Source organism: Myxine glutinosa, chromosome 10 (assembly GCF_964187855.1).
Source record: "Myxine glutinosa chromosome 10, kmMyxGlut1.1, whole genome shotgun sequence".
NCBI lineage: Eukaryota > Metazoa > Chordata > Myxini > Myxiniformes > Myxinidae > Myxine > Myxine glutinosa.
The window spans coordinates 68,087,450-68,115,414 of record NC_136270.1 but is presented as its reverse complement, the minus strand read 5'-3'; the positions used below and the strand labels follow the sequence as shown (position 1 = coordinate 68,115,414).

The 27,965-nt window shown below is 45.0% G+C and overlaps 1 protein-coding gene across 3 annotated transcripts in view; it reads right to left on the bottom strand.

Annotated features, from left to right (window-relative positions):
* Positions 1-27,965, bottom strand: part of LOC137434123 (TOX high mobility group box family member 4-B) — a 212,944-nt gene that overhangs the window by 72,880 nt on the left and 112,099 nt on the right. For all 3 annotated transcript variants that reach the window (XM_068126812.2, XM_068126813.2, XM_068126811.2), the window contains 2 exons: positions 7,658-7,711; positions 702-947 (listed from right to left, as the gene is read on the bottom strand). In XM_068126812.2, the coding sequence (XP_067982913.2) occupies positions 702-947; positions 7,658-7,711 (300 nt within the window). The remainder of the gene's footprint in view (positions 1-701; positions 948-7,657; positions 7,712-27,965) is intronic.

The following is a 27,965-nucleotide window of genomic DNA, read 5'->3' as shown; positions in this document are numbered from 1 at the left end:
TTGTTTGATTTGTTCCTTTTCTGTTTCATCCCCACTTTTCCCTTCCTCTTCTTGATGTTTCATTCAGCTTGTGTGCAACTTGTTCATCCCCATTTGTCCTTCTTCCCCTCCTCTTGACCTCACTCTCACTTCTGCTCTGCTGTTGGTGTTTCCCCCTTTCCATTTGGTACCATTCCATTCTGCTCTAGCTCTTCCATGAGCCTCGACCATATATACACAAAAATACATATATTGCTGGAAATCCCTGAGTTGTAAATTCTTGCAACGGATTGCTCGCCGTGAGTGCGTTTTGAGAACATATCCTGTGCAGATGGTGTAATGCATGGAGGGGGTAGGTCAGTCTGTAAATGTGTGAAAAGTAATGTCACTGTTGTTGCAGCAGAAAAAGTTTTTTTATGGGGGGGGGGGGGGGGGGGGAGGGAAATGTGAGAAGTGATATTTAAAGGCAAAAACATTTTGGTATTGGGGACAAACCTGCTGGGCCTTTCAGTATATTTTGCTATATTTATCTGTAAAATCTGTTCTTTGCCAACCTTTGTGCAATCGTTCAAGCTATTTAATGATGCTAGAGAACCTCAAAGAATACAGCTAATCCCGACTACCACAATGGCTAATAAAATGACGTCAAAGCACCATTCCCTTTGACTGTTAAAAAGAACCCTGACATATTGTTTTCATAATAAAGAAAAAGCCAGTTGTACCATTCCAAGCATCCCATGATCCTGTGCAAGCAGCCCTCCAGATATTGTGATGGCCGGAAGCTCAAGGCTCTGAGGCGGGAAGTGTGGAGCAAAGTCGGCGCCCTGGGTGCCCGTCATGCCATCGTCAAGGCCAACAAAGCCTTGTACTGCTTCAACCATCCCCAGTGCAGCGGGGTCTCCCTCAGGAAGTGAACCAATGGGAGGAATTTCCAGCACCTCATCACCGAGGCTTGGGGTGTGGAACGTCTGCAGGAGAAAGAGATCTGTCGGTGGCAGTACTGCGTTTAACTGACATACCACTGTCAAACCTGTTAAAATCTCACGGTGTCAGTCTCTTTTGGTTTCCACTTCACTTCAGCTCTCTGTACATTCTCACACCTCATGTGATGAAACATCATTTATGCGAATCATTCCTCCCCAAGCAAATCCCATTAAGGTGAATTTGTCAAAACATAACGGGCAGGAACAATTGTATAAAAGTGAAAACCACAGGAATGCCAGTGCGGAATGCTATTTCAATGTGGAGATTAAAACACCAAGGTGAACATGAAAATTGTCCCCAAGGGCAAGACAGGTAGCTTATGAACATGCCATAGTGATACTGGTCAGCTGCGAGTCGGCAGGAAAAGCAACCAGCAGCAGCGGGGCAGGCAAGTTTCACAATAAATCAGGCGATCCTGACGTACAACCAAAACGTGATGAATTTTTAATGTGTGTGCCATGTTCAACTGGACAGATAGCGGGGTGAACACCGATGCATGGACAAGTATGACAAACCACAATGATAACGCTACATTCATACATGACGGTTTCTGGATCGGCCTGCCTTGCATTCCAGTGTGGAATGAAGTGTAATCCCGTAGGATTTGTGTGTTAAAATTGATTTTTTTGCATTTTCAGTTTGATTTGGAGTCTAGATGTTGAAAAATGATGGGGTTCAAATTTTCCTGTCCCTAGATCTCATTCTGGAGCCCCCCCCGTCTTCTGGGAGCACACCCCTCTCCCACCCCCCCCCCACCCCCCCCCCCCCATCCAGGACTGAACTCTTGTGTATGTCCACTGATTATGAACAAATTTTAGGAATGTTGTTTTATTTTGAAGAACTTTTGGAACATGCTAATGCTGTTTTGTTTTTTTTCTGTTTCAGGTGAGACATTATAATCATCATGTCAAGCAGTGTGTGCATCATCTGCAATGAGGGTGCTACCCCAAGCAAGAGACTGGTGAGTAACCCAAATTATTGAAGATCTAATTGTTTGCTGTAATGAACAATCATCTTTGAGTCAGCTTGATATGAAAAAAACTTAGTGACCGCTTAGGTAGCTTGAGTGAAGCGGACCGCAAATCTGTGCGTTATCATACTGAATGTCGGAAACCCATCGTCAAGAAGAGCATGAGTGAAAGGCTCAGAGGTAAACGAACCAGGCCTGATTCCTATGCATGTTCCTCTTGAGGGCCTGGGCGACCTTCCAGCGCAAATGATTCTTCCCACCCGGACATCAACCACACCAAAGGCAAAGGTGTATTTGTTCTGGTCCTGCAGATTTTGTCCCAACGATGCTTCAGAACGTCTTCATCACGTTTTGTCAGACAAAATGGGTGAAAACTTCCTGGAGATAAAACCAAAGACTCAAGATGACCGTGTAAGAACTTGTGTATCTGAGTTAGAGAGCGCCGGGGATGCTTCTGCTCTTGAAAAGTACTATCATAGGAAATGCTTGAGTTATGCAAAGCGCACCTTCACTCCATTAGATTACAGTAATGCCAAGCTCATTCGCTCTGTATGTGATGAACAGCTGCTCCTCTCTATTCAAAACACCCTCTCTGACGATGATGTTACCCGAAGCATGGCTGAGGTGAATGATGCATACTTGTCAATTTTGAAGAGGTATCAGGTAGAGGTTAATGAGAGAAAACTACCGCAAGAAAGAACCACCTTTCGAGGCCATTTTCCCCCGCAAAGCAGGGGTTGGCCTTTTTTGGGCACCGTGGTCCCCTTTTTTGAAGCAATGTTTTATGGCCGGATGCCCTTCCTGTCGCCAACCCTGTTAGTCGCCTCTTGCGACACACAGGGAATTACCAGTGAACTGGTACTCAATTTGCCGACCTCGGAAGGATGACAGGCTGAGTCAACCCCCCTGGCGTTAATTCAACGATCGACCGGGATTCAAACCCAGGATCCTAGGATCCCAACCCAGCACCCTAACCGCTAAGCCAACACCAGGCTAGAAAACTACTGCAAGCATCTGAAAAAACTGATATCTGAACGGCTTCCTAATGTCCAGTTCGTCAAATCGCTACGCAAAAATGAACCCGACAATCTTGTCCTCCCAACGGCAGATAGCATTGCTATGGAACTTCGGTCTGCGATGCTGGATAATGACGACACAATTGACCACTTGAAGAGCATGGCAAACATTCTACGAGAGGAGATGATGGAGTACCGAAACTGGTCATTCAACGGTAGCTTTGAAGACTGAGAATCCTCCGATACTCCAGTTCTTCCTCACTCATCTCCTCTTTGGCTGTCATGTTCTCAAAGTTTCTGGAATTCGAAATGAAGAAGTAGATAAAGTTTTTGACGTCGCTTGCCAGTTCATCATCCTAAATACTCAAACTGATCGTCAGGTGAAGCATCAACCAAAGAAGGAAGATGGGTTTCAGCACTGTCCAGACACCCCTCTCAATTGGCCTGCCCCATATCATTCATTCTATGGGTGAAATAAGTATTTTTGAAGAACAAGGCATGCCAGAATAGAGCAGCAATGTCCACTGAATTTGAAATTCACCCAGAAATGAAGCTCACAATGTCTCTCAAAGAGATTCTATCTTCCTCAAAGACCAAACGTCGACTGACAACCATGTTTGCCGAGGGTTTGCTTGCAAACTTTGCCGATTACAGGGCATTCAAGCTGGTTGTTGTATACAGCAACAAGATAAAAGGCTATGACTTTGAAGAAGAACATTCACACGAAGAGGCCAATGCACTTATTCCTCACCAAGTCCTGTCATCATTAACCGAGAACGCTTCGCGGGAGATATCACGTCTCACGCTTCTTCTTGACCTGGTCTCTCATGGTCGACTTGGAGCTCTAACTCGCCTCAAGTTCTTGACCGGTAACGGCAGAAAATACAGAGAAATTGATGTGGTAGAGCGAGTGCAAGTAATTGGACATCACAAATGCCAAGGACTCATTGGACTCCACAATTTCACCGGCGCTGACTGGGGTGGGAAATTTGTTGGTATTTTCAAGAAGACCTGGGTTGGTGCCTACATGAAGCTTGAAGAAGATGACCCAGCAATCAACTGCTTCAGGCTGCTTGGTGAAGGTCCTATTCAGAGTGTCCTGGTCAATGGCGAATTTCCAACACAGGTCAAGGGTTTGGAGCAGTTGATCTGCCACATGTACTGCTTGGCAGGTCCTACAACCCCACCAGCTCTAAAATGGGAAATGTTTCGTTCCAAGAACTTGGAGGGAGAGATGTTACCTCCTACTCGTGCTGCCTTACTACCACATATCACACGTGCAAATTACGTTGCCATGCGTTATCAGTCATACACTACCAACTGTCCGGCTCATCCTCCCATTGAAGAAAATGGTTGGAATGTTAAGGAAGGTGTTGATGTTCCAGTTAGGTGTCTCGCCCTGCCCACCCCTCGAGCTGTGATTGAACTGACGAAATGTGCATGTAAACCAGGGTGTAAAGGTAGGTGCAGCTGCTTCAAGAACAGACCTCCCTGTACTTGTCTCTGTAAGTGCTTTGGCAGTGATTGTGGAAACGTAATTAAGGATGATACCCACGAGGATGACGATGAGGATGATGAATAAATCAGCAAACAGTTTAATGTGATGATGATTGGTGTGGATAAGGACAAGGATGATAAATAATTACGTCCTTGGTTTGGATTTTTATTTTTAATATTACGATGTACTTGTGCAAATTAAAACATTCTGAGTTTATCAAAAAAGGCCAAACCGAAGGTACATTGCCAATTTGTACAACAAATCTCATAAAGCATGTTTTTCATCCGAGTTGGATTGTATTGTGAAACAAACCCAATAATAAAGGTGTACATTATGATTGGTATTTTCAGTTTTTATTTCATATATAGTCTCGTGCAAAAATCGCTGGAACATGTCATCAGACGGTTCAGTTTAAGTCGGGTCCCTTGATGATACACTGTGTAGATCACAGGATGTGTCATTTATTGACTCATCTTCATTAAAAAAATATCCCCCCAAAAAACTTATAATGTCGGACACGTTGATTTCTTATTTACCCAAGATAAGCGCAGGGTTATTACAGGGTGGGGTCCATTGACAGAACACCCCACCCCCTCCAACACCTTGCACATGACAGGGGGTCAATGAATGCATATGTCACTGTAAAAGTGTCAAAAATGGATTCAGCATCATCAAAAAACCCCTAAAACGACCAAGATTTAGGTTCATTTTAAGCGGAGCTAGTGGGGGAGGGGGAGGGTCATAGGGCGGAAAGGGCGCTCTGGAAGGGGACCCAGGGCCAGGAAAATTTGAACCCCATAATTTCCCTATAGTTTGCCCCCAATTCAATACAGAAAAGCAAAAAAATCAATTTTAACATGAAATTCCTACGGGAGATACTTTTAAGAACACTTCATACCACACTATTCCCATCTGAGTACTGAGCTCATTAAGCTGGGATCCCCTTGTTGCAATCCCATTAAGCTGTGTTAATTTGTCTTCATTGTCTTTGTAAGCCATGTAAAGTATGATGACATTCCATAATGTCCTTGTCTTGCATTGCCATACATGTACCTCGGAAAAGCTCAAACATGAGCCGTAGATCAGGTTTTGCCAAAACACAAACAAAAGACAAATAATGCAATACATCCACCAAGTTTTGTCATAACCCATCCACACCATTTTGAGATATCATGCTATATATATCGTTTTTGGTCCCATCTCTCAATGGTGAAGAATTGCGATTTTAAAAAAATTCTCGTATCCAGATCTGGATCCGGATCTTCACCAAAATCAAATCAATTCTTCCTTGTCACACACCCAACCTGTCCACCAAGTTTCGTTCAAATCCATCCATATTTTTTTCAGATATAACGCTCACAGACTAAATATAACGCCCTGTGCCCTGTGCAGATATAACGCCCTGTGCTTTTTCTGGTCTTCATCAATGATCTCTCTGACTCTCTTGAAAATCCTCTCTATCTCTTTGCTGACGACTCTACTCTCTGTCGCTCCATTCCTCATCCCTCAGATCGGCAGTCTGCAGCCTCCTCACTCTCTGCAGACCTGGACAAAATCACAGACTGGTCAAACAAGTGGAACATGTCTTTCAATCCTGACAAATCTCACACTCTTACAATGTCTCTCCGAAAGGACCGACTGGACAACCCTCCCATCTACTTTCTCAACAATCCTCTCCAAGAAGTTCTGTCGCTCAAGCTTTTGGGTCTCACTATCTGCCATGATCTTTCTTGGGAAAACCACATTTCCAAGCTGGCCTCCAAAGCCAGTCGCCGACTGGGCATCCTCCGTCGTGCGAAGTCCTTCCTTGGCACACCTGAGCTCCTCACCACATACAAGGCTTTCATCCGCAGCTCAATGGAATACTGTTCCCCCCTCTGGGCTGGTGCTCCTGCCTCACACCTTGCTCGGCTTCACGCTGTTGAGGCCAAAGCTTTCAGAATCATTGGAATCTCCTGCGATGTAGTCAACGCCGAGGGCCTTTCACTCACTCACCGCAGGCAGGTTGGTGGTCTTTCTGTCTTCTACCGACTCCTCTCCGGCCTTGCTCCCCCAGCTCTCTCTGTGCTCTGTCCCCCCAATATTCCTTCAGGTCGCACAAGATCTGCCTGCAACCCTCTTCTGGTTAAACTGCCAAAGTCTAGGCTCTCTGCTCACCTTCACTCTTTCATTCCCCTTTTCTCCCGCCTCTGGAACAAACTCCCCCACTCCCTTCAATCCCACTCCTCCCTCCAGGTCTTTAAAACAGCTGTTCACCACCATCTCTTATCTTCCCCCATCGAAAACCTTGATCTTTTCTACCCCCGGTAATTCACCCCAGAGTCCTTGCAGTGTTCATATGTTTTAATCCTCTCCCACCTCCCCCCAAGTCCTCCCGATGTCCCTGCTCTCAAATGTTGTGTTTGTGTCCTTCCCCCTCTCTTTTGTGTCCTTCCCCCTCTCTCCCCATCTTGTCTACCGCTCCCCTTGTTTTTTGTGTTTTGTGTGTCGGTTTGTCTTTTTGTGTGATTAATGTTAGCTCTTTCACGAGCCTCGATCTTGTATACAAAAAAAAAAAAAAAAAAAAAAAAAAAAATGACAACAGACATAGGTGAAAACATAACCTCCATCCACCAGAGGTAATAATAAACATAGGGGCAATACCCCTGGGCGCTCACCTGGTGGAATAAACAGCATACTACATGACTAAAGGTATTTTAAACCAATTTCAATGGTTGCTAGAAGACAGCGCAGCATGTGGAATCATACAAACATAATCATAAGACTTTAAACAAACAAACAAAAAAATACCTATTTTGGGGGGTCAAACCTGGACGCACTTTGACCCCTCATAAACCCCCTTAGACTTCGATTTTCTTAGTGCCGTGAATAAACTTCGGTACATAACGGGTGGTGATGGTTATGATCAAGTTTCATGGAAATCGTGTGTGTAGTTTCTGAGAAAAAAGCAAATTCCTATTTTTGGGGGGTCAAACCTGGATCCACCTTGACCCCCGGTAAAACTTCTTAGACCCAGATTTCTTTAATTCCGTGAACACGCTTTAGTCACAACACAACAAATATCATTTGTACCAAGTTTGGTGGCAATCCCATCAGCGGTTTCGGAGAATAAGTTGCAAGTGTTTATGGACGGACAACGCGCCATATAAGCTCCCCTGAACTTCGTTCCAGGTGAGCTAATAATAGTATGACAAAGAAGACGAAACTCACCTCCGTTGTGGACAGAAAGCTTGGGTCAGTCATGTTCATGTAATTATTGCCAAACTGGAAAGAAACAAACAAATTGATTAAAATCACATAATGAAATGCATCATTAAATTCACAAAAGACTTCATCGGTAATAGCATTTGCAAAATTGCAAAGAACCCCGAATGCCATAAACTACTTTCCCCAATATAATCATTGAGATGAGAGCAGAATTGAACGAACTTTTAAATAACGGCTTTGCCCTCTGGGACCCATACAGCAACAACAACTTCAGTTTAATGATCCAAGTGGAACGCCCAAGTCGAATGAGTAAAGAGATTGTGCTTAACACTTAAGGAGAGAATGAAGTTGCCAAACTGGTCCCAGAAGCACGTGTTAACAAACATCACGTCCTTTGGCTTCACCCTTCATGGGGAAAGGAGCAGGTCCCTCCCTCAAGGTGGCCTGAACGGGTAGACGAGGAAAAGCAAAGGACAAAAGGGTGACAGTACCCATTTATGTGAACTGAATGGAAGAGGAAGAGGCTTTCAAAGCAAGGAGGAAATAAATAAATAAATAAAGGAATAAAACAACGCAGCAACTTTATCCATACTTAATCACCTTAATTGTGGGATGAAAGCAGCATCTCGACAAAATGCTGCACTATTTCCATAACATGCCAGGCCATGTGCATGGTGCCCATTAGCATTTCAAACGACATCATTAGTCACTAATTAGTGGCCATGGCTCCCTGAGGGCATGCCAGCTGGCAGACGTCCTCGTTGTATTTGCCCAGGATGCCAAACACGATCAAATCGCAACTCGGGGATGGTAGACGTACGAGAGAGGGGCTGCCAGTGCCGTAGTCCGAGATGGATTCTCAGAGTCGGTAACACCTGCGGATGATATTTACAGCAACTAGAAAGCCCTCGGAGCTCACAAAGGCAGTCCTTAACGAGCCATCGGAAACAAACTTTCAAAAGAGCCACCAAGCACCATTTTCCGCCAATGCCAGCAGATGCAATGGGGCAAACTCAGCACGAGGTCCCTTTTTTTGATTCCCGGCTCTCACGGCCCAACGCAAGCAAAGGCTGAGCGGTAATTGGTTAATACTCCCCATTCCATCATTCGTTAACCTGTTTGGACTGCACCCTGCAACAGTGGGTGAGAAACCCAAGCGGTTTACTCCGCAAGTAGCAGTCGGTCTTGGCCCGACAAGATGCTCCCCCACCCAGAGTGCGGCGGCCACATTCGCATTCCGCAATGAGCACCGGGACTGTAATGAGATTTTCCAGGAGAATAATAGGAGCGACGAAAAGCTGCCCGCTGTAGGAATGGAGGCCGAAAGTGCCTCTCGATCACATTGCTGTGCCGAGTGAGTTTGAAACCTGCATCCAATGGAATATGAAAACTCGCAAACTAGACTGGCGAAAACGGCTGCCACACCTGCCCGGTCTCATCTGCGGTATCACCTGTATGCCTGGAGATAAAGAAATGGCAAAACACGGCTTTGGCTTCAACTAAAATATTGAAATATATTCACACACCTTCAGGGCATCAAGCAAAGTATTGCCAGGCCAAGTGAAGCATATTCAGCTTCGTCTTTACCTTCAAATTGCATAACGTGTGTAATATTTAACAAGAGAAGAGATGTAAATGCGTTTCAGGTTCGAAATGAGATGTGCCATTGGATACAGGATTTGAAAAGCATTCTACTCGCTGAAAACCGTGGTGTTATCACTCCCAAACTCCCAATAAAAGGTACGAAAAAAGTATTTCTATATTTACACGCGTGTATGTGTGTCGATGGAGGTGGATACTGTGAGACCAGGCAGGTGCATCTCCTGAAATCCACCGATATGTGGAGATAGCAGGCAAAAACAACTTGTATGCACACACGGACGTGCACACACACACACACACTCACACACAAACAAACACACACACACACACACACACACAAACACAAACTCAAACACACGTGCACACACACACAAACACACGTGCACACACACACACACACAAACAAACACGTGCACACACACACACACACAAACAAACACACGTGCACACACACACACACACAAACAAACACACGTGCACACACACACACACACAAACAAACAACGAGGACGTCGGGGATGGTAGACGTACGAGAGAGGGGCTGCCAGTGCCGTAGTCCGAGATGGATTCTCAGAGTCGGTAACACCTGCGGATGATATTTACAGCAACTAGAAAGCCCTCGGAGCTCACAAAGGCAGTCCCACCCAGAGTGCACACACACACACACACACAAACAAACACACAAACACATGTGCGCGCACACACACAAACACACAAACACATGTGCACACACACACACACATACACAAACAAACAAACACACAAACAAACACACGTGCACACACACACACACACAAACAAACACACACAAACAAACACATGTACACACACACACACAAACACACGTGCACACACACACACACAAACAAACACACATGCACACACATACACAAACACATGTGCGCACACACACACAAACACACAAACACATGTGCACACACACACAAACAAACACACACACACAAAGACACAAACAAACACACGTGCACACACACAAACCACAAACAAACACACGTGCATGCGCACACACACACACACACACACACACACACACACTCACACACACAAACAAACACACACACACAAAGACACAAACAAACACACGTGCACACACACAAACCACAAACAAACATGTGCGCGTACACACACACACACACACACACACACACACACACACACACACACACACACACACACACACACGCTATCGCCTTTCCAGGGCTCGCCCAGAGCGTCCGGGCATGCCCGCTATCGCCTTTCCAGGGCTCGCCCAGAGCGTCCGGGCATGCCCGCTATCGCCTTTCCAGGGCTCGCCCAGAGCGTCCGGGCATGCCCGCTATCGCCTTTCCAGGGCTCGCCCAGAGCGTCCGGGCATGCCCGCTATCGCCTTTCCAGGGCTCGCCCAGAGCGTCCGGGCATGCCCGCTATCGCCTTTCCAGGGCTCGCCCAGAGCGTCCGGGCATGCCCGCTATCGCCTTTCCAGGGCTCGCCCAGAGCGTCCGGGCATGCCCGCTATCGCCTTTCCAGTGCTCGCCCAGAGCGCCCGGGCACGCCCAGCCTCGACTTGCCAGGCCGCAGCCAAACACGCCCGGGCGGGTCCAGACTCGCCTTTCCAAGGCTCGCCCTTGATACCCGGGCATGCCCGGTATAGCTTTTGCCGGGCAAACTTCCCGACATAAATGTGTATATATATTGTTGCCCGAAAAACGGGCTGGTCAGAATACCTGAGCTGTTTTGTTTCAATAAAGCAACTCGGACGAATTCCGTCTTTGGTCGCGTCAATTCTTTCGACTCGCGTTGGAGCGCAGTTCCTTCAGTGCGCGTACACACACACACACACACACACACACACACACACACACACACACACACACACACACACGTGCACACACACACACACACACACACACACACGTGCACACAGACACACACACACTATTAATTGTACAATATCGACTATTCCTTAAATATAATACAATTTAAAGAATATGAAATGAATGACTGATTGTTTTAAGGCCATTTTCCCCGCTAGAGCGGAGGTTAGCCTTGCGGGCCCCATGACAATCATGGTTCCCTGTTTGAGGCAATGTTTTTATGGCCAGATGCCCTTCCTGACGCCAACCCTTAGTCGCCTCTTACGATGCGCAGGGATACGGTGTACCTATTCTAAACCGGGGTACACACCGGGATCATTCATCCCAGCAAGCTGGTACTCAATTTGCCGACCTCGGAAGGATGACAGGCTGTCAACCCCCCTGGTTTTAATTTAGCGATCGACCGGGATTCGAACCCAGGATCCGAGGATCCCAAGCCGGCACCCTAACCGCTAAGCCAACACCAGGCTGAATAATTAACATTTAAAGGATTGCTGTAAATGACATTACTTTTACAACAACCTTTATTCAACTTCATTTAAATCGTAAATCTCACAACATAGTTCCCTTACACCAATGGTTCCCAACCTGTGGTACGCTAGTGTGGTACGCTAGTGGTACGCGAGGGCCTTCCAGGTGGTTCGCGAGCACTTTCGGGCTCAACCTTTAAAAAAAATGATTTGGCCTGATACATCTGGGAACCCTGACACACACTCGGCGCTGGCAGTTATCCCGCTGCCTCCATACTGTGAATGTGTACGTGTCTTAGCACTCGTCTGTGTTTCACTTCACTTGTTATTATATTGTATCTTTATTTTATTTATTTTTTCTATATTTCTTTATTTATTTCTTGATTAATTATTTTATTCTTGACGAATTTTTTTTTTTTTTTTTTCCCCACAGGATTTGACAACATGCCGAAGCGAAAGTATGACCCGACATACATAAAGTATGGTTTCATAGCAATCGAACGTGGAGGAGAAGCTCTTCCGCAGTGTGTGGTCTGCATGAAGTCCCTTTGCAATGAGGCCATGAAACCCAGCCTGCTCAGACGTCATCTTGAGACAAACCACGCGGACAAGAAGGACCGAGATCAGAGCTACTTCCAGCGACTTGGCGGGAACGTGAAGCGGCAGCGCCTGGACAAGACTGGCCAGTTCTACCAGAAGGGGGCAGGGATTGTCAAAGCATCCTATGAAGTCGCTCTCCTGGTGGCCAAAAACATGAAGGCGCATACCATTGCAGAGTCTCTCGTCATGCCAGCGGCAAAGATCTTGGTCAGGCACGTGATTGGAGAGGAGGCGATGGCGAAGTTGGACAGTGTGTCCCTCTCGAACAACACTGTACAGCGCCGTATCGAGTAAATGTCAGGCGACATTGCTGACCAAGTGATTGCGGGAGTGAGAGCCTCAAAGTTTGGGTTTGCAATCCAACTCGATGAATCGACGGACGTCACCAACTGCTGTCAACTACTTGTCTACGTTCGCTTCACACAGAATAATACTATGAAGACTGAGCTGCTGCTGAGCCAGGAGCTATCCAGTACAACGAAAGGAAAGGATGTTTTCAATGTTTTGGACAATTTCTTCAAGCAGAATGAACTGGATTGGGGAAAGTTGGTCGGATGCACGACAGATGGGGCTCCGTCTATGCTCGGTCGAAAGTCAGGGTTTCAAGCCCATGTGAAAGCTGTGTCACCAAACGCCACCGGTGTCCATTGTTTCATACACAGATTCGCCCTTTCAACTAAGATGCTCCCTCCGAATTTGTTATCATGCTTGAACCGAGTTATCAAAATCGTGAATTTCGTGAAAACATCCGCCCTGAATACTCGGCTGTTCAAACTGCTCTGTGAAGATCTCGGCTCCGACCACATCTGTCTCCTCTACCACACAGAGGTTCGCTGGCTCTCCCGGGGGAATACGACGAGGCGTCTCTTTGAACTGAGGGATAAACTCCTCATATTCTTCACGGAGAAAGAACACGATTTTCAAAAAGATCTGGAGGACGAGGAGTTTATCTCAAGGTTGGCCTACCTGTCGGACATTTTTGGGGTCTTCAACCACTTAAACCTGTCGTTCCAAGGGCCCAACTGCACTGTCTCAGACTTCATCTCGAAGCTGGGAGCGTTTGTCAGGAAGTTGGACCTCTGGATCAAGAACATGGAGAGCAAACGCTACGGAATGTTCGAACTCCTGACTACCCTTGAGAGCGAGCCCAATGATGAATTTTCCCAAGAAATCGTCCGTCACCTCTCACTGCTCAAGACTGAGTTGATGCATTACCTCCCAGACGTCACATGTTGTGCCTACATCGCCAATCCGTTTTCCATTGATCCAGGCGATCTGCCTGTCGGGACCGGTGAACAAAAGGAGCTCATAGATGTCCAGGCTGACGAGACAGCAAAGACGAAGCACAAGGAATGCTCTCCTATGAACTTCTGGGTGAGCATGGCCTCCTCGTACCCGATACTAGCCCGTCACGCTGTTCCCCAGCTACTGCTTTTCCCCTCTACGTGGGAGTGCGAGCAGGGGTTCTCAGCCATGCTGACCATCAAGTCAAAGAGCCGGAACCGTCTTGCTGCGCCCGGGCATGATTTCCGATGTGCTGTGAGCAAAGTTATGCCCCGCATCGATCAGCTGGTGGAGAAGAAACAGATGCAGCCCTCGCATTAAATTGTGTTCTTTGTTGACAGTTAGTTCATTTGTGTGTTCTGCTTGTGAATAAATTGATATCTTATCGAATTGAGTTTTTCTGGAACCAGGTGGTATGCGGCGACGGTACGGGACCTCCAAGTGGTACTCAATCAGAAAAAGGTTGGGAACCACTGCCTTACACTAAAGTAAGAACCTCAACCTGTAAGAAATTGACTGGAATTCAATTGTAAGCTATTTACTCGCTAGAGGATTTAAATGATGATCACATATTTACAACTCTCATCACACATTCCATTATATTGTTGCGGTTATGGAAAAACCCCGGAGAGTTGCACTCAACACATAAGGGATCCCAACTTTAGATATTCCCATAGCAATTTTGTTTACTTAGAGTTACCCTTCCCCTCGTATCGGGGAAATGCGTTGTGTGTGTATAGCAAGTCTAAATCCCCTTTGTAATTCGTCCCCTTTCTAAAATCTCTTTCTTCCTCAATCCCTTCTAATCTTTCTCCCCATCGCTCATAATTCCTCTCCTTCCCAGCACCGTCCTACAGCACAACACAGCGACATGTACACATTACATTACAAGACATACACAATACATTATCAAAGGCATTCCAGCGCTATCTGAGTCTTCCACACTGCATCATTTCAGTGCTGCCATCGCCGCTCCGCAAGCCATTCAACACCACGTGTGCTGCAGTGAGGGAAGCTACACGGCTGACCCTCCGAGCAGCTATGAAGAAGGGAAGGATCGGGTACACGGCAATGGGAAGGCGATGGGCGAAGGTCAAAGGGTGCTGAGGTGACCTTCCTTCCCAAAAGTCACACCTCGCGTAGGAGTAACAAAAGCCGGAGAATTCCAAGCATCTGGACTGCTACATATCTGGGCAACGATAGGAGAAAAGCTGTGCCACAAGAACGTTCATCACTAAAAGATGAACCTCTACAATGACAAAACTCTGCGGGGTTGAGCAGGCTGGTGCCTTGAGGTCGAGAGAAGACGGGCAGCAGAAGTTCCCTGGACACAGGGGATAAACACACTGACTTACACAATCTTTCTTCTATCGCTACTTCTAATTTGTTCACTTGAGATGCATAAAAAAGCTTCAACGATTGCCCCTTGGCCCGATTTCCCCTTGGCCCGTCAGGGTGGGGCTTCTGATTAGCACCCTCACAGTTTCCTCTCACGTATACATTGCATACACCTGCACCTCTCCCGATACGCTGCACCGCACCATCCTCTTTATCTTCTTATTCCCTTTCCCCCCTCTTCACGTTGGGACCCACGAGGGCCAGCCAGCTCACGTGCGGGTGAGAAAGGGGTTGACAATATTGTGTATGTCCGACTTCTTCTTCCTCTCTCTATCCCCTTTCTTGTCTTAATTTCCCAGTTCAATGAGGCACACCTGCATTGTGTTTTAGTGGTACGGCCAAATGTATAAGGGGTTCTTCACGTGCTCGGGTTTAAGACTGTTCTTTGTGACACTGCATCTTTGTGAATACTTGTTTGTAAATACGTGCCTTTGCTAAATCTATATAGACTTTCTAAACCTGCTCGATCATCTGTTTCTTCCATTGGTTAGACATAGTGTTAAGTTTGTGGGGGGTAGGCAATACCTTAATCCAGGTAGAATTGAATAGGTAGTGTGCTCCGACTATCATGAAGGAAAAGAAACCCTCATGTATCATAAGTAGGGATCCGGTAGACTGGCTGGCTCTGACCTTCTGGCTTCAGCGGTGAACAGTCATGATTTGATATCTCGCTCTGCCTCGGGAGTTCACGGCGAGTGGTCGGAGTTCATAGCGCTCTTGCGCTGGGAGAGGTGGATGCTGGTGTAGAACAGACGGCGAGTGGCCGAGCGCGGCCTGCTCGCTTTGGGCTTTGCGGCTGGAAGAGCGAGCTGTGCGCCAAAGTCGTTCCCGCGCACAGACTTCGCGCCAACGAGCACATTTTCACGCGCAAGGAAGCGCTAACCGGGACGATTCCTGATGAGGTTCAAGAGCTGATAAGAGCTAAGTGCCACACAAACACATATTTATTTTCACAGTTATAGTTCCGAGGCCATTTGTGACCCAGCCAGCACGTCCATAACAATATGATAATAAATTAAATCATGCATATCTTACCTTAAATATAAAATATTCACCTCTCAGCACGTGGCAAGAAGGGTCATGCTATTATCCTCTTTAGGGTATATAGATTACAGTAGATCTAGGTTCGGGCCTCAAGAGCACCGGGGCTGTGCCCAAGTGGCTTAAGTACTCAAGCAAGCACTCCATTTGAAACCGTTGAGAAGGAACAACTGACTTGGCAACTGAATACACACCGGGTTTCCTCCATTTCAGTTTAGCAGTAGCGACCATTACTTGAAAAGGTAATCATATTGTTTGTGGTTTAAAATATTTTAGGGGTGCCCCACCGAAAGCTATTTATATACGTTAACAAGCATTTGTTTAAGGCGGAAAATCCCCTTGGAGAGAGGGGATTTTATGAGTATTAATTTTGATTTGTCATTGCATTAATATCATGCTACTATCATTAGTGTTGTTATTAATCCACTGTAATCTATACACAAAGAATTAAGTTAAGCACCCCCCCGTTTTTTTACAACCTCGCACATTACAAGTTTGTTGTCGTCAAAACAGTGTAATATACCCATGATATTGCTATATTTTCTGGAGAAGTGATATTATGGTCACATAAAAACATAACAATCATGCCGTTTTCAATATTTTATTCTGAATAATTTAAGGTGAAATTTGTTGGGAATTTTAGGCATATTTTCACCTCAATTTAAGTATGGAGCTATAGGTCCATCACGGACAGTGTGGATGACGTTTATGTTTTCTAACGTACAGTCATTGTTCTGAGAAGACCTCTAGCGATCTTTGCGTCAATAACGTGTGTAGGACCCACGTGATCGGATCACTGACTCAACCCTACGTCTCATAGACCCTGTAAGCCGTCGTATGCGTTGCTGTGGCAGGTTGTTCCATTCCCGATGTAATGCACGTTCCAATTCATCCAGATTGGCTATTGGAGGGACCATCTTCGCAATTTGTCGTCCCAACATGTCCCAAACGTGCTCGAGGGGGTTCAGGTCAGGACTGTACGCAGGCCAGGGGATGGTTGTCACAGCACCTTGCTCCATCCGATCACGTGGGTCCTACACACGTTATTGACGCAAAGATCGCTAGAGGTCTTCTCAGAACAATGACTGTACGTTAGAAAACATAAACGTCATCCACACTGTCTGTGATGGACCTATAGCTCCATACTTAAATTGAGGTGAAAATATGCCTAAAATTCCCAAAAATTTTCACCTTAAATTATTCAGAATAAAATATTGAAAACGGCATGATTGTTATGTTTTTATGTGACCATAATATCACTTCTCCAGAAAATATAGCAATATCATGGGTATATTACACTGTTTTGACGACAACAAACTTGTAATGTGCGAGGTTGTAAAAAAACGGGGGGGTGCTTAACTTAATTCTTTGTGTATATATAGCCCAGAGGATAATATCAGCATGACCCTTCCTGTGGCTCCTGTAGTGAGCGGGTGCACTAGCTTCAGAAATACAGGGAAGTATATTTTATGGAAGAAAAACACTATGTTTCACATGGTGGTGTGTGTATGGAGATGAAGAACAACGAGGATGATGTGCTGCAAATAGAGGAACTGAATGACCTCCAATGTCGACATGAAGAAGCTGACACACTCATTGCCTTTCACGCAAACAACATTTCCACTGGTAACATTCTAGTAAGGTCCACTGATACGGACGTCTTCATCATTCTGCTTGGGCTTTCTGGAAGGTCGGAAGGAATCAACATCATCATGGACTATGGATCTGGCAACCAAGGAAGGTACATTGATGTCACTAAACTAGCTGCCATTCTTGAGAAAAAACAGACTGGTATCACTGAAGCACTAATCGGCCTTCATGCCTTGACTGGTTGTGATTTCACATCGTGTTTCTACAGAAAGGGCAAAGTGAAGCCCTTCCAGCAGATGGAGTCAGATGCAGCTCATGTGATGGCATTGCGATCTCCAACAGCTGAGGAGGTAGATGTCCAAGCTGTTACATCCTTTGTCTGCGTGCTCTATGGCTTCAAAACCTCTGACATTAATGAAGCCAGATACGAGGCATTCATGCGAATGGGTGGTGGTGACGAAAAGGAGCCCCTTGCCAGAATAAAGAAGATAAACTGTGCCTCTCTTCCCCCGTGCGCCAAGACACTTGGTAATCATATGAAAAGGGTGCACTGTGTGGCAATAATCTGAAAGAGAGCTGATCAGACAGATCCAACTGGTGGGGCGAGTCCGACAGACTATGGATGGAAGTTGTCTCAAAACTGCTTTGAACCAGACTGGTATCCAGGAAATTCAGTTCCAGAGTCCCTCACAGGCCCACATGAGGATGACGGGGATGGCGTGGAAGATAATTCAGTAGATGAGGAAGAGTCAGATAATGCTTGGAGTGAGGACAGTGATGAGAGTGACGAAAGTGATAGAGAAGACTTGTAATGCCAAGAGGACATCAAGTTAATTATGTGAACTGCACATTTGCAAGTTTTCCATATATGGTTGTTCGGTAATGGCGTCGCTTAATGAGCGGGGTCTACACATTTACCTGGAAAACTATACATTTTCTAGCAATAATGCGGGTGTCAGTGTAATGATTGACCATGTAAACATAGGTATGGACACCTTATTCGTGATATTATCATGCATAGTTCTCCAGATATTGAGCAAAATAGGTTTTTCGGTAATGGCGTCACTAATTGAGTGATTTCGGGGGGAAAGCCACGGGTCAGACCCGGCAGCAATACATTTTTATGATGTCGGTGGATGACCCCATCAGCCCATGAGGTCAAATATTCCGGCGCTTTTCACTTGAATAAACCTTCTGGGCTCCTGGACTAGCATGATGTTTTCGGGTTGTCCACCTGTCCGTCCGTATGGGCTAAACTTCGTTTTTCTCAGCAACCACATGTCCAATTGCGACAAAACTTTCAGCGTGGGAGTGACACCCATGCAGAATGTTTTTATGATAATTGTGATGTCATAGGTCACATGGTATGGCAGCCATCATAGATTAAATGCATATAATTAAAAATATATTTCTCGGACAACTGCTGAATGGATAAATTTGAAACTTGGCACATTGTCAAGTACTCCCAATGGGGGAACAAAAGCATGATAATGATGACATCATCGGTGAAGTGGTATACCAGCCATGCTATACTATAGTGGTATACTGTTTATATTGAATGCCTTATCCTATAAATCTTAGCCTGGTGTTGGCTTAATGGTTAGGTTGCTGGCTTGGGATCCTAGGATCCTGAGTTTGAATCCCGGTTGATCGTTGAATTAACGCGAGGGGGGTTGACTCAGCCTGTCATCCTTCCGAGGTTGGCAAATTGTGCACCAGCTTGCTGGTAATTGTGGCACTGCATCAGCGGCACAAATGCGCTTCCAGAAAAATGATGCAACCAGCAGCCACAGGCTGCATACGAAATAAGAACATTGATATATTAAATTTATGACATCATAGGCCACATGGTTTGGCAGCCATATTGGATTGAAGGAAAATATTAAATAATTATATCTCTGAAACCATTTACCCTATCAATGCTAAATTTTACAAATGTTATCTAACACCATTGGTGCATATAGTTTGAAAATGATGACGTTGTAGGTCACGTGGCTTGGTAGCCATCTTGGATAGAAAAACAAATCTTATACGATCAACACGAAACTTCACAAACGTGATCCATTACCCATACATATGCAGAGTGTACATTTTTTATATCATATGTCACGTAGTTTGGCAGCCATATTAGCTTTAAAGATGATATTTTAAAAAATCCCTTCTCCGAAAACGCTTCACTGATCGATGTGAAACCTGTCCTGTGGTTAAAAACAAACGTGATACTTCAAAACAACTGAAGGGATTTAAACCAAACTTGTTTGAAGTACAGTGAACGAGGGCATCTACCCATTGCCACGGGCAGGGATTACGCGGAGGCATATTGGCGACACAGTCGCATTGCTATAGTTTTTTTTTTTGTACCACATGGTAAGAGGCGACAGGATTGCCTACAGGTATGCAAACTCGCCTCTAAGTTGTCTAGCCTGGGTTCAAATCCATACCCAGCTATAAACTGCCATCCCAGTGGTTTACAGGTAGCGTGATTTATCACTGTGTGTGTTGCCCTGCCGATGGACGGTGAACTGGGCACCCCGTCTGCTGGTATTAGTTATTTTGTTGTCTTTCACATTAGTTGGTGTCTTTCCTGGAATTGACAAAAGAAGATCAATCTTTGGGGCCAGATAAGCATCTGAGAAGCCTGGTGTTGGCTTAACGGTTAAGGTGGCTGGCTTAAGATCTTAGGGTCTTGAGTTCAAGCCGCTGTCAGGCCGTTGAATTAACACCAGGTGGGTTGACTATCATCCTTCCAAGTTAGGCAAAATGAGTACCAGCTTAATGGTATAAGGGGCACTGCATAAATCAGCACAGCCGCGCTTCCAGAAAATGATGCAACCAACAGCCACAGGGGCTGCATACAAACAAAACTGAGCATATTGAAGGAGAGGCAGAGCAGAAAGGCATGATATTAACATAATTATATAACGTTGTATCATCTGCTCTGCCAACTTGAGTCTGTGTCATTGATGTTTTATAGGCCTACCTTTGCTCATACCACCTACGTGATAGCCATAAGAACAGCCACATCACTGATCCAACCAGACTAGTTGTAGGCGTCCAAACCTTTCCACGCCTTCACGTCTTCCAGGGTGTAAATACTTTTGTAAACATAAGATAATTCACTAAATCTGGATATAAAATGGTTTGAAGTTTGTCTCGCTTTAGGACCTTGCTGAGTGCTGTCGTCGGCAATTAATTTGGATCCGAGTTGCCCTTAACCTGTATTGTTATAATATTGCTCGCTCCTTCGACAAAGTGTCCAAAATATTGACATACACAAGCTTTGGGACAAGCTTTGTCCCTCATGATATGGCCATGAAAGCAGACAAAGCACAATAACTCAACTAACCCGTGAATGTGGGTGTTTTTATTTTATTTTGTTTTTTTTAATTGTCGCCGAGCTAAACTCTGCCTCGGATGATCCGTAAATTCGGCCTTTAGGGTCTTAGAACCATCGGGACCGTATTTACGAAAGACGTTTAAGAGCTAGACTCATGTAGAATTGATAATCGTGCGATGACCACCTGTTCAAAGTTAATCGCCCATCGAAGAGTGATTAACTAATGCGGGATCAAAACCGAATCACAAGCATTTAAATAACAAAGAAACTTTTACAAAGTCGGCGAGGGCTTGTTTAAGAGTGTGTTTAAGGCCATGAAGCAAGCATTAGGCAAAAGTGTTAGTTAGGACTGCAGTTGTACTCTGCTATACATATTGGCAGCTTAAGTTAACTTAAGAATAACTCTAAAGGTACAGAAGGAGTGGCAAAACGTCACCAGGTCTGCATACATAATAAATAGCTAGTCACTAATTAATTTTATACTGGAGTATACAACCCAAACATAAAAGATGATAGATGTTTCAATATCCATCATCGATCACTTCAATCTAGTTTACCCAGAGTAGCATACATGTGGTAACAATAGCTTGGATATAGAGATTGAACACATTCACAGACGTCTTTTACATGATCAATGGTTGGAGGGATAGTTGGATGAGTGGAAGAAGGGATGGATGAGTGGAAAGAAGGATGGATGAGTGGCAGGAGCGATGGATGAGTGGCAGGAGCGATGGATGAGTGGAAGGAGGGATGGATAATCTCACAGGAGGGATGGATGGATCTCAAAGGAATCACTTTGTTGGGTGCTGAATCTAATGCTAGATCACCTGGATCAACCTACGATGAGGAGCAATGCTCTGAATCCCTTCCAAAAATTGTCTGCGGCACTTTGATTCTATCGAAGTGCATTATTTCAATTGGATGTTGGAGATATGTATGGGCGGTGCTTAATCGGCCAATCGGCTGTTTAAACGCGCACAACTAAACAGATGTTCATCTCCCTTTGTTAATTTCTATTTAAACAGATAATTGGCTGTGCGCATACAAAGATGTTTTTTGTCAATATTTAAGGGTTAAGTCTGTGTTAGCAAGTCGCTCACTAAACACCTTCGTAAATTCGGCCCTCTGTGTCTCGATTCCACCTTAAGCAAATTCAGGCACATAAAGAATCCACTAAAATACAAATTATCAGGTAAATTTGAAGTTCAGACCAGGTCATTCCACTCTGGACATGCTGCTTCTGCTGCCTCAACAATCGATGGAGGTCCTCAATGCCAAACAGGAAATCAGAGCTGTCTCCCTTGACATATCACGTGCCTTCGATACGGTCTGGCACCCAGCTCTGCTCACCAAACGCTCCTCCTATGGTATCCATGGAAATCTCCTCGCATGGCTTGTGGACTTCCTCTCTGGTCGTAGTCAACGTGTGGCCCTGATGGATTTCTCTCATCTCCCATTCCTGTTCTGGCTGGAGTACCCCAAGGTCATGTTCTGGGCCCAGTGCTTTTTCTGGTATTCATCTATGATCTCTCCGACTCTCTGGAAAATCCTCTCTATCTCTTTGCTGATGACTCCACTCTCTGCCGCTCCATTCCTCATCCCTCAGATCGGCAGTCTGCAGCCTCCTCACTCTCTGCAGACCTGGACAAAATCACAGACTGGTCAAACAAGTGGAACATGTCTTACAATCCTGACAAATCCCACACTTACTATGAATCTCCGAAAAGACCGACTGGAAAACCCTCCCAACCACTTTCTCAAAAATGCTCTCCAAGAAGTTCTGTCGCTCAAGATTTTGGGTCTCACTATCTGCCATGATCTTTCTTGGGAAAACCACATTTCCAAGCTGGCCTCCAAAGCCAGTCGCCAAATGGGCATCCTCCGTCGTGCGAAGTCCTTCCTTGGCACACCTGAGCTCCTCACAACATACAAGGCTTTCATCCGCAGCTCAATCGAATAGTTCCCCCCTCTGGGCCGGTGCTCCTAGCTCACCCCTAGCTCAGCTTCACGCTGTTGAAACCAAAGCTTTCAGAATCATTGGAATCTCCTGCGATGAAGCTAACTCCGAGGGCCTTTCACTCACTCACCACAGGCAGGTTGGTGGTCTTTCTGTCTTCTACCGACTCCTCTCTGGCCTTGCTCCCCCAGCTCTCTCCCCAGCTCTCTGTCCCCCATATATTCCTGCAGGTCGCACAAGATCTGCCAGCAACCCTCTTATAGTTAAACTGCCAAAATCTAGGCTCTCTGCTCACCTTCACTCTTTCATTCCCCTTTTCTCCCACCTCTGGAACAAACTCCCCCACTCTCTTCAATCCCACTCCTCCCTCCAGGTCTTTAAAACAGCTGTTCACCACCATCTCTTATCTTCCCCCATCCAAAACCTTGATCTTTTCTACCCCTGCTAATTTTCACCCCAATTTCACTTTTGTGAAATTCCAACTTCTTTCCTGGAAGTCCTTGCAGTGTCCATATGTTTTATACCTCTCACACCTCCCCCCAAGCCCTCTCCCTCCCACAGTTCTCTCGATGTCCTTACTCTCAAATGTTGTGTTTGTGTCCTTCCCCCTCTCTCCCCATCTTGTCTACCACTCCCCTTATTTTGTGTTTTGTGTGTCGGTTTGACTTTTTGTGTGATTAATGTTAGCTCGTTCATGAGCCTCAATCTGGTATACAAAAAAAGAAAGAAAAAAAAGTTCATTTCACGAGTTGATCAAGCAGTAGTACTTGATGATTACTCGATATCCATAACATGATGAGCAATCCCTGGAATTTGGAAGGGCTTCTGGCAAAACGCATTTGATAGTTTCAAAATGAAACCATCAGCATTTGCATTCTGACTTTCAGCTCTGGGTGCAGCATCCTCGACAGCAGCAGTGACCTTCATCATATTCATCTTCCGCGGATTCACTTGGGCTTTCGTTAAGGCACTCTCCTTGACGAGGCCCTTTCTGACAACATTGGCAGACACAACTTAAGATTCTTGTTGTGATTTCTCCCCATGTGATGGGCATCAGACTTTGAAGCGTCCTTGTTCCTGAGATGTCAGCTATATTCTCTGGGGGCATGTTCCTGCAGACAATGCCCATACTTTCAAAATGACTTACATTGATCCAATGCTCATGGAAAAACTTCCAAAGAAATCGCATACAACAACGATAAGAGCATATATAAAGGCACTTCGATAAAAGCAACAAATAGCCAAATCACAGAGACATTGGCAGACAATGGACAAACACACAGTCTCACTGCCTAAAAGCCACAAACATATTTTTGGGATGCAAAGTCAAGGCTCATGGAAGAGTTAGAACACAGGATGCATCATGACAACAGAACAATAGGAATAGCAGAAAAAGGGGGAGGAGAGGGTAGAACACCAAAAGCAAGGTCAAAGGAAAACAAGCGTTACGCCTAGGTCCCCCGTCGGTGAAGTGATGTGAGTTGACAAAGTGGAAGACGCAAGGCGGCCATCTTGGATTTTGACGTGGCGAGCCAATTTTCAATAGCGTTCTTCCTTATGCGTAGATACACCCACACACCAGATTATAAGTTAGTAGTTCGTTTATTTTTCAAGATATTTCGCTCACAAGGTTCAGACATATATATATATATGATGGCGGCCATCTTGGATTTTGACGTGGCGACCCAATTTTCAATAGCGTTCTTCCGTATGCCTCGATACACCCGCACACCGGATTAGAAGTTAGTAGTTCATTTATTTTTCAAGATATTCCGCTCACAAGGTTCAGACATTTACTTTTCAAGATATCGTGCTCACAAGGTTTAGATATGGTGACAGCCATCTTCGATTTTGACGTGGCGACCTAATTTTCAATAGGGTTCTTCCATATGCCTAGTTGCACCCACATACCAAATTAGAATTCGGTCCTTCGCTTACTTTTATAAAGATATTGCAGTGCACGTACGCACGCACGGACGCACACACGGACGGAGGGAAAAACCATAGTCCCCCTTTCGCTCCGCGGTGCGACGGGGGACAAAACCAGAGGGAGACTTGGACAAATACAACAATTTTATTGCTTGGTGTATGTATTTTGCGTTTGTGGTCTTGCCTTTTAATCTTGCCATTGACAATGTGGCCTGCATCTAAAATTGATTTAAGAAGCTCAAATAGACTAACATGCACATGGTTACTGCAGGAACAAAATGAGATGTTTTGCAAATTATGTTTTATTGTCGGAACAAAATGCTTTTGTTTTCTTTTATGCATATAATTAAAATGGTGACGCGGAAGAAGCTCAATGTAGCGGAGATACGAGAAACCAAAGCGAACTGGCACGAGACAATTACAAAAACCAGATTTAAAATGCACACAGAACTCTTACGCAGATTGAGATATTGCTTCATATCCCTTTGGGAACAATACGACATTGGACCTGAACCAGGTTCCAGGCATCAAGACCTATCAGCCCAAATAGGAATGCCAAACAGACCTACCCATTGGTTGTAATTCAGTTTTCCTTCTCCTTGACAAGTAGCTTTCGCCATGGTTATAGAGGCCCTCCTCCCCAATAAAATCCCAATTCAAAGCACCACTACGGCGTGAATGTACACGAGAAAGCTGCGATGTGCAGAATTTTTTATTATTTTAAGTAGCATCATTTGAGGATTTGCCACAAAAGAATGCAATTATTATCAAGAAACTAACCTTGACGCGTAGCTAGCAGATAATGCAAGATGGTCATTATATTCTTAAATTATTTTCCACGGCCGTGTAGGCCACAGCTGGTGTCGAAAATAAATTTGTACTGCACGTAACCTTTGCAGACACAAAATTATTAGCGACCAACTCCGTTGCCATCAATTGCCCGAACGGGAAAATCGCCATAACTCAGGGCAGTCTAAAAACATTCTCGATGTCATAAAATCAGAACACGGCTATGTGGGAGGGAGGGGGGTGTGGTGGGTCAGCACGCAGAGTTCAATGGATGACTGGATTCGGGTGTGAACACAATCAATTAAAAACGCATACAAAATATAATTCCGATGTCATTTTTGTGAATGCAAAAGTCTAGGCTGATGGAGGAGCCAACATAAAATTATTTTAAGAACTAGGTGTGACCATTTTCTCATACATCAATAAATAAATAGATTTAGTTGTTCAACAAAGATTGCACCAGATCCGACTTTGGCATCGAGGTTTCAAACGGAGTGGGGACCAAGTCACGATGTGCTATGTTGTCCACTTATGAACCACATTTTTATTTTTACCATACCGCTTGATCTGAAGATTAAAGGCATAGTGTGCTGCAGATTAATTATATATTATATATATATATATATATATATATATATATATATATATATATATATATATATATATTAGGGTGGTGCTCAAAATAATTTAAAAAAAATATTTACTGGGACATGGCTTTATGTTGTTCCTTTTGTTCCAAAATGAAAAGACACCAAATATGAAAGCAATCTGATTTTATTTAGGGGTGCCACATCAGCCTTCAAACTAAAGGTGTCTACAAAACTTTTCTATACTAGGGCATGCCCGTACTATATATAAGCTAGGACGTGCCCGTACGTGGGTGCCCGTTCCTTGCCAAAAAAAAAAAAAAAAAAAAAATTTGTGTAGGGGTGTGTGTGTGTAAACATCCTAGGGCGTGCCCGTACGTGGGTGCAAAAAAACATGCGTGCAAACAACAACAAAAAAAAAAAACTTTGAAACCACGTGGCAGTAACGACCACAGAACCCCCCTCCCTCTATTTACATGAATGGTTTGGTCCATTCGCAACGACCACAGAACCCCCCCCTCTATTTACATGAATGGTTTGGTCCATTCGCAAAGCCAAAGCGAACGACCACAGAACCCCCCCCCTCTATTTACATGAATGGTTTGGTCCATTCGCAAAGCCAAAGCGAACGACCACAGAACACCCCCCCCCCCCTCTATTTACATGAATGGTTTGGTCCATTCGCAAAGCCAAAGCGAACGGCGAACGGCTAAATCGCCATAGCTCGGTAAGTACTTGTCCGATTAATTTAAAACCTTGAAAAGGCACATCCTCGGGTCCCCAGCAATATACCTGGCAAGTTTCAAGTATATCGGACCGGTAGTTGTCGAGAAACAGCGGTCACAGACAAACAAACGTACAAACGTACAAACGTACAAACGTACAAACAAACAAACAGAGATTACTGGAATTATAGATAGATATGGATCGAAAGCAAAACCAGAAGTTTGTTTTATGAAAATCCACCCTCCACTCACTTTCTTTGTATTCTAGCAAACACAAGTTACAATAGCTGCACAAATAGCACTATATTGCTATGAAAACTCAAATTCAATGATAACAATCCAAATGTTGTTCATAAAATGAAGAGACACCATATCACATAATATTAAAAAACCCAAATATAATGAGAAATGTAACTCCTATTTCTGGGCCTGTTTCACCACTGTTGCCTTCTTGGCATCGGGGTACATCTTCCTGTGAGCAGCAACAACTTGGAGCAGAGCTTGCTTTTGCTCTTCATCCTTTGTAAGGAGCTTATTGTAGTCTTGTATCAATGCGACACCCCTTTCTGCCCTGTCGTTCACCACGACTAAGCCACTGGCGGCTTTCTTTGCTTCCTGAAAGCTGGTTTCTTGCTCCCATGAACCAGGATCCTTATCCATCCAATCAGTTGGGGTCCCTAGGATGCTGAAGAAATGCTTGGTGTGTTTTGTTATGAGGCCAGCGATTGACAGGGCGGTTCCTCGTTTGATAGCTGGTCTCTTTGGAGAGGGGTTTTCACCGTCATTTTTCAATGCTTCAATCATATTGATCTTGCTTTCTTTGTCAATTCTGGTGTCAAAGAATGCAAATGCCACGAGTACTGGGCTCATGTACCACGTGTGGCGGCCAAGTGCCTTCAAGGCTGCCTGAGCCATCTTCTGATTGATTTGTTCAAACTTTTCCAACTTCTTGAAGAGGTTAATGTCATTCAGGGGAGCCTCAATAGCTTGTGGAGCCCGAAACCAAGCCTGTACATACACAAGGCAGACAAAAATGTTGAAGGCTCGGAGTTCTCTCGCCTCTCGAAGTGTCAAGTGGAACTGACCGAAACATGAACACCTGTAGTGAATATAGTGCTTTTGCCATCC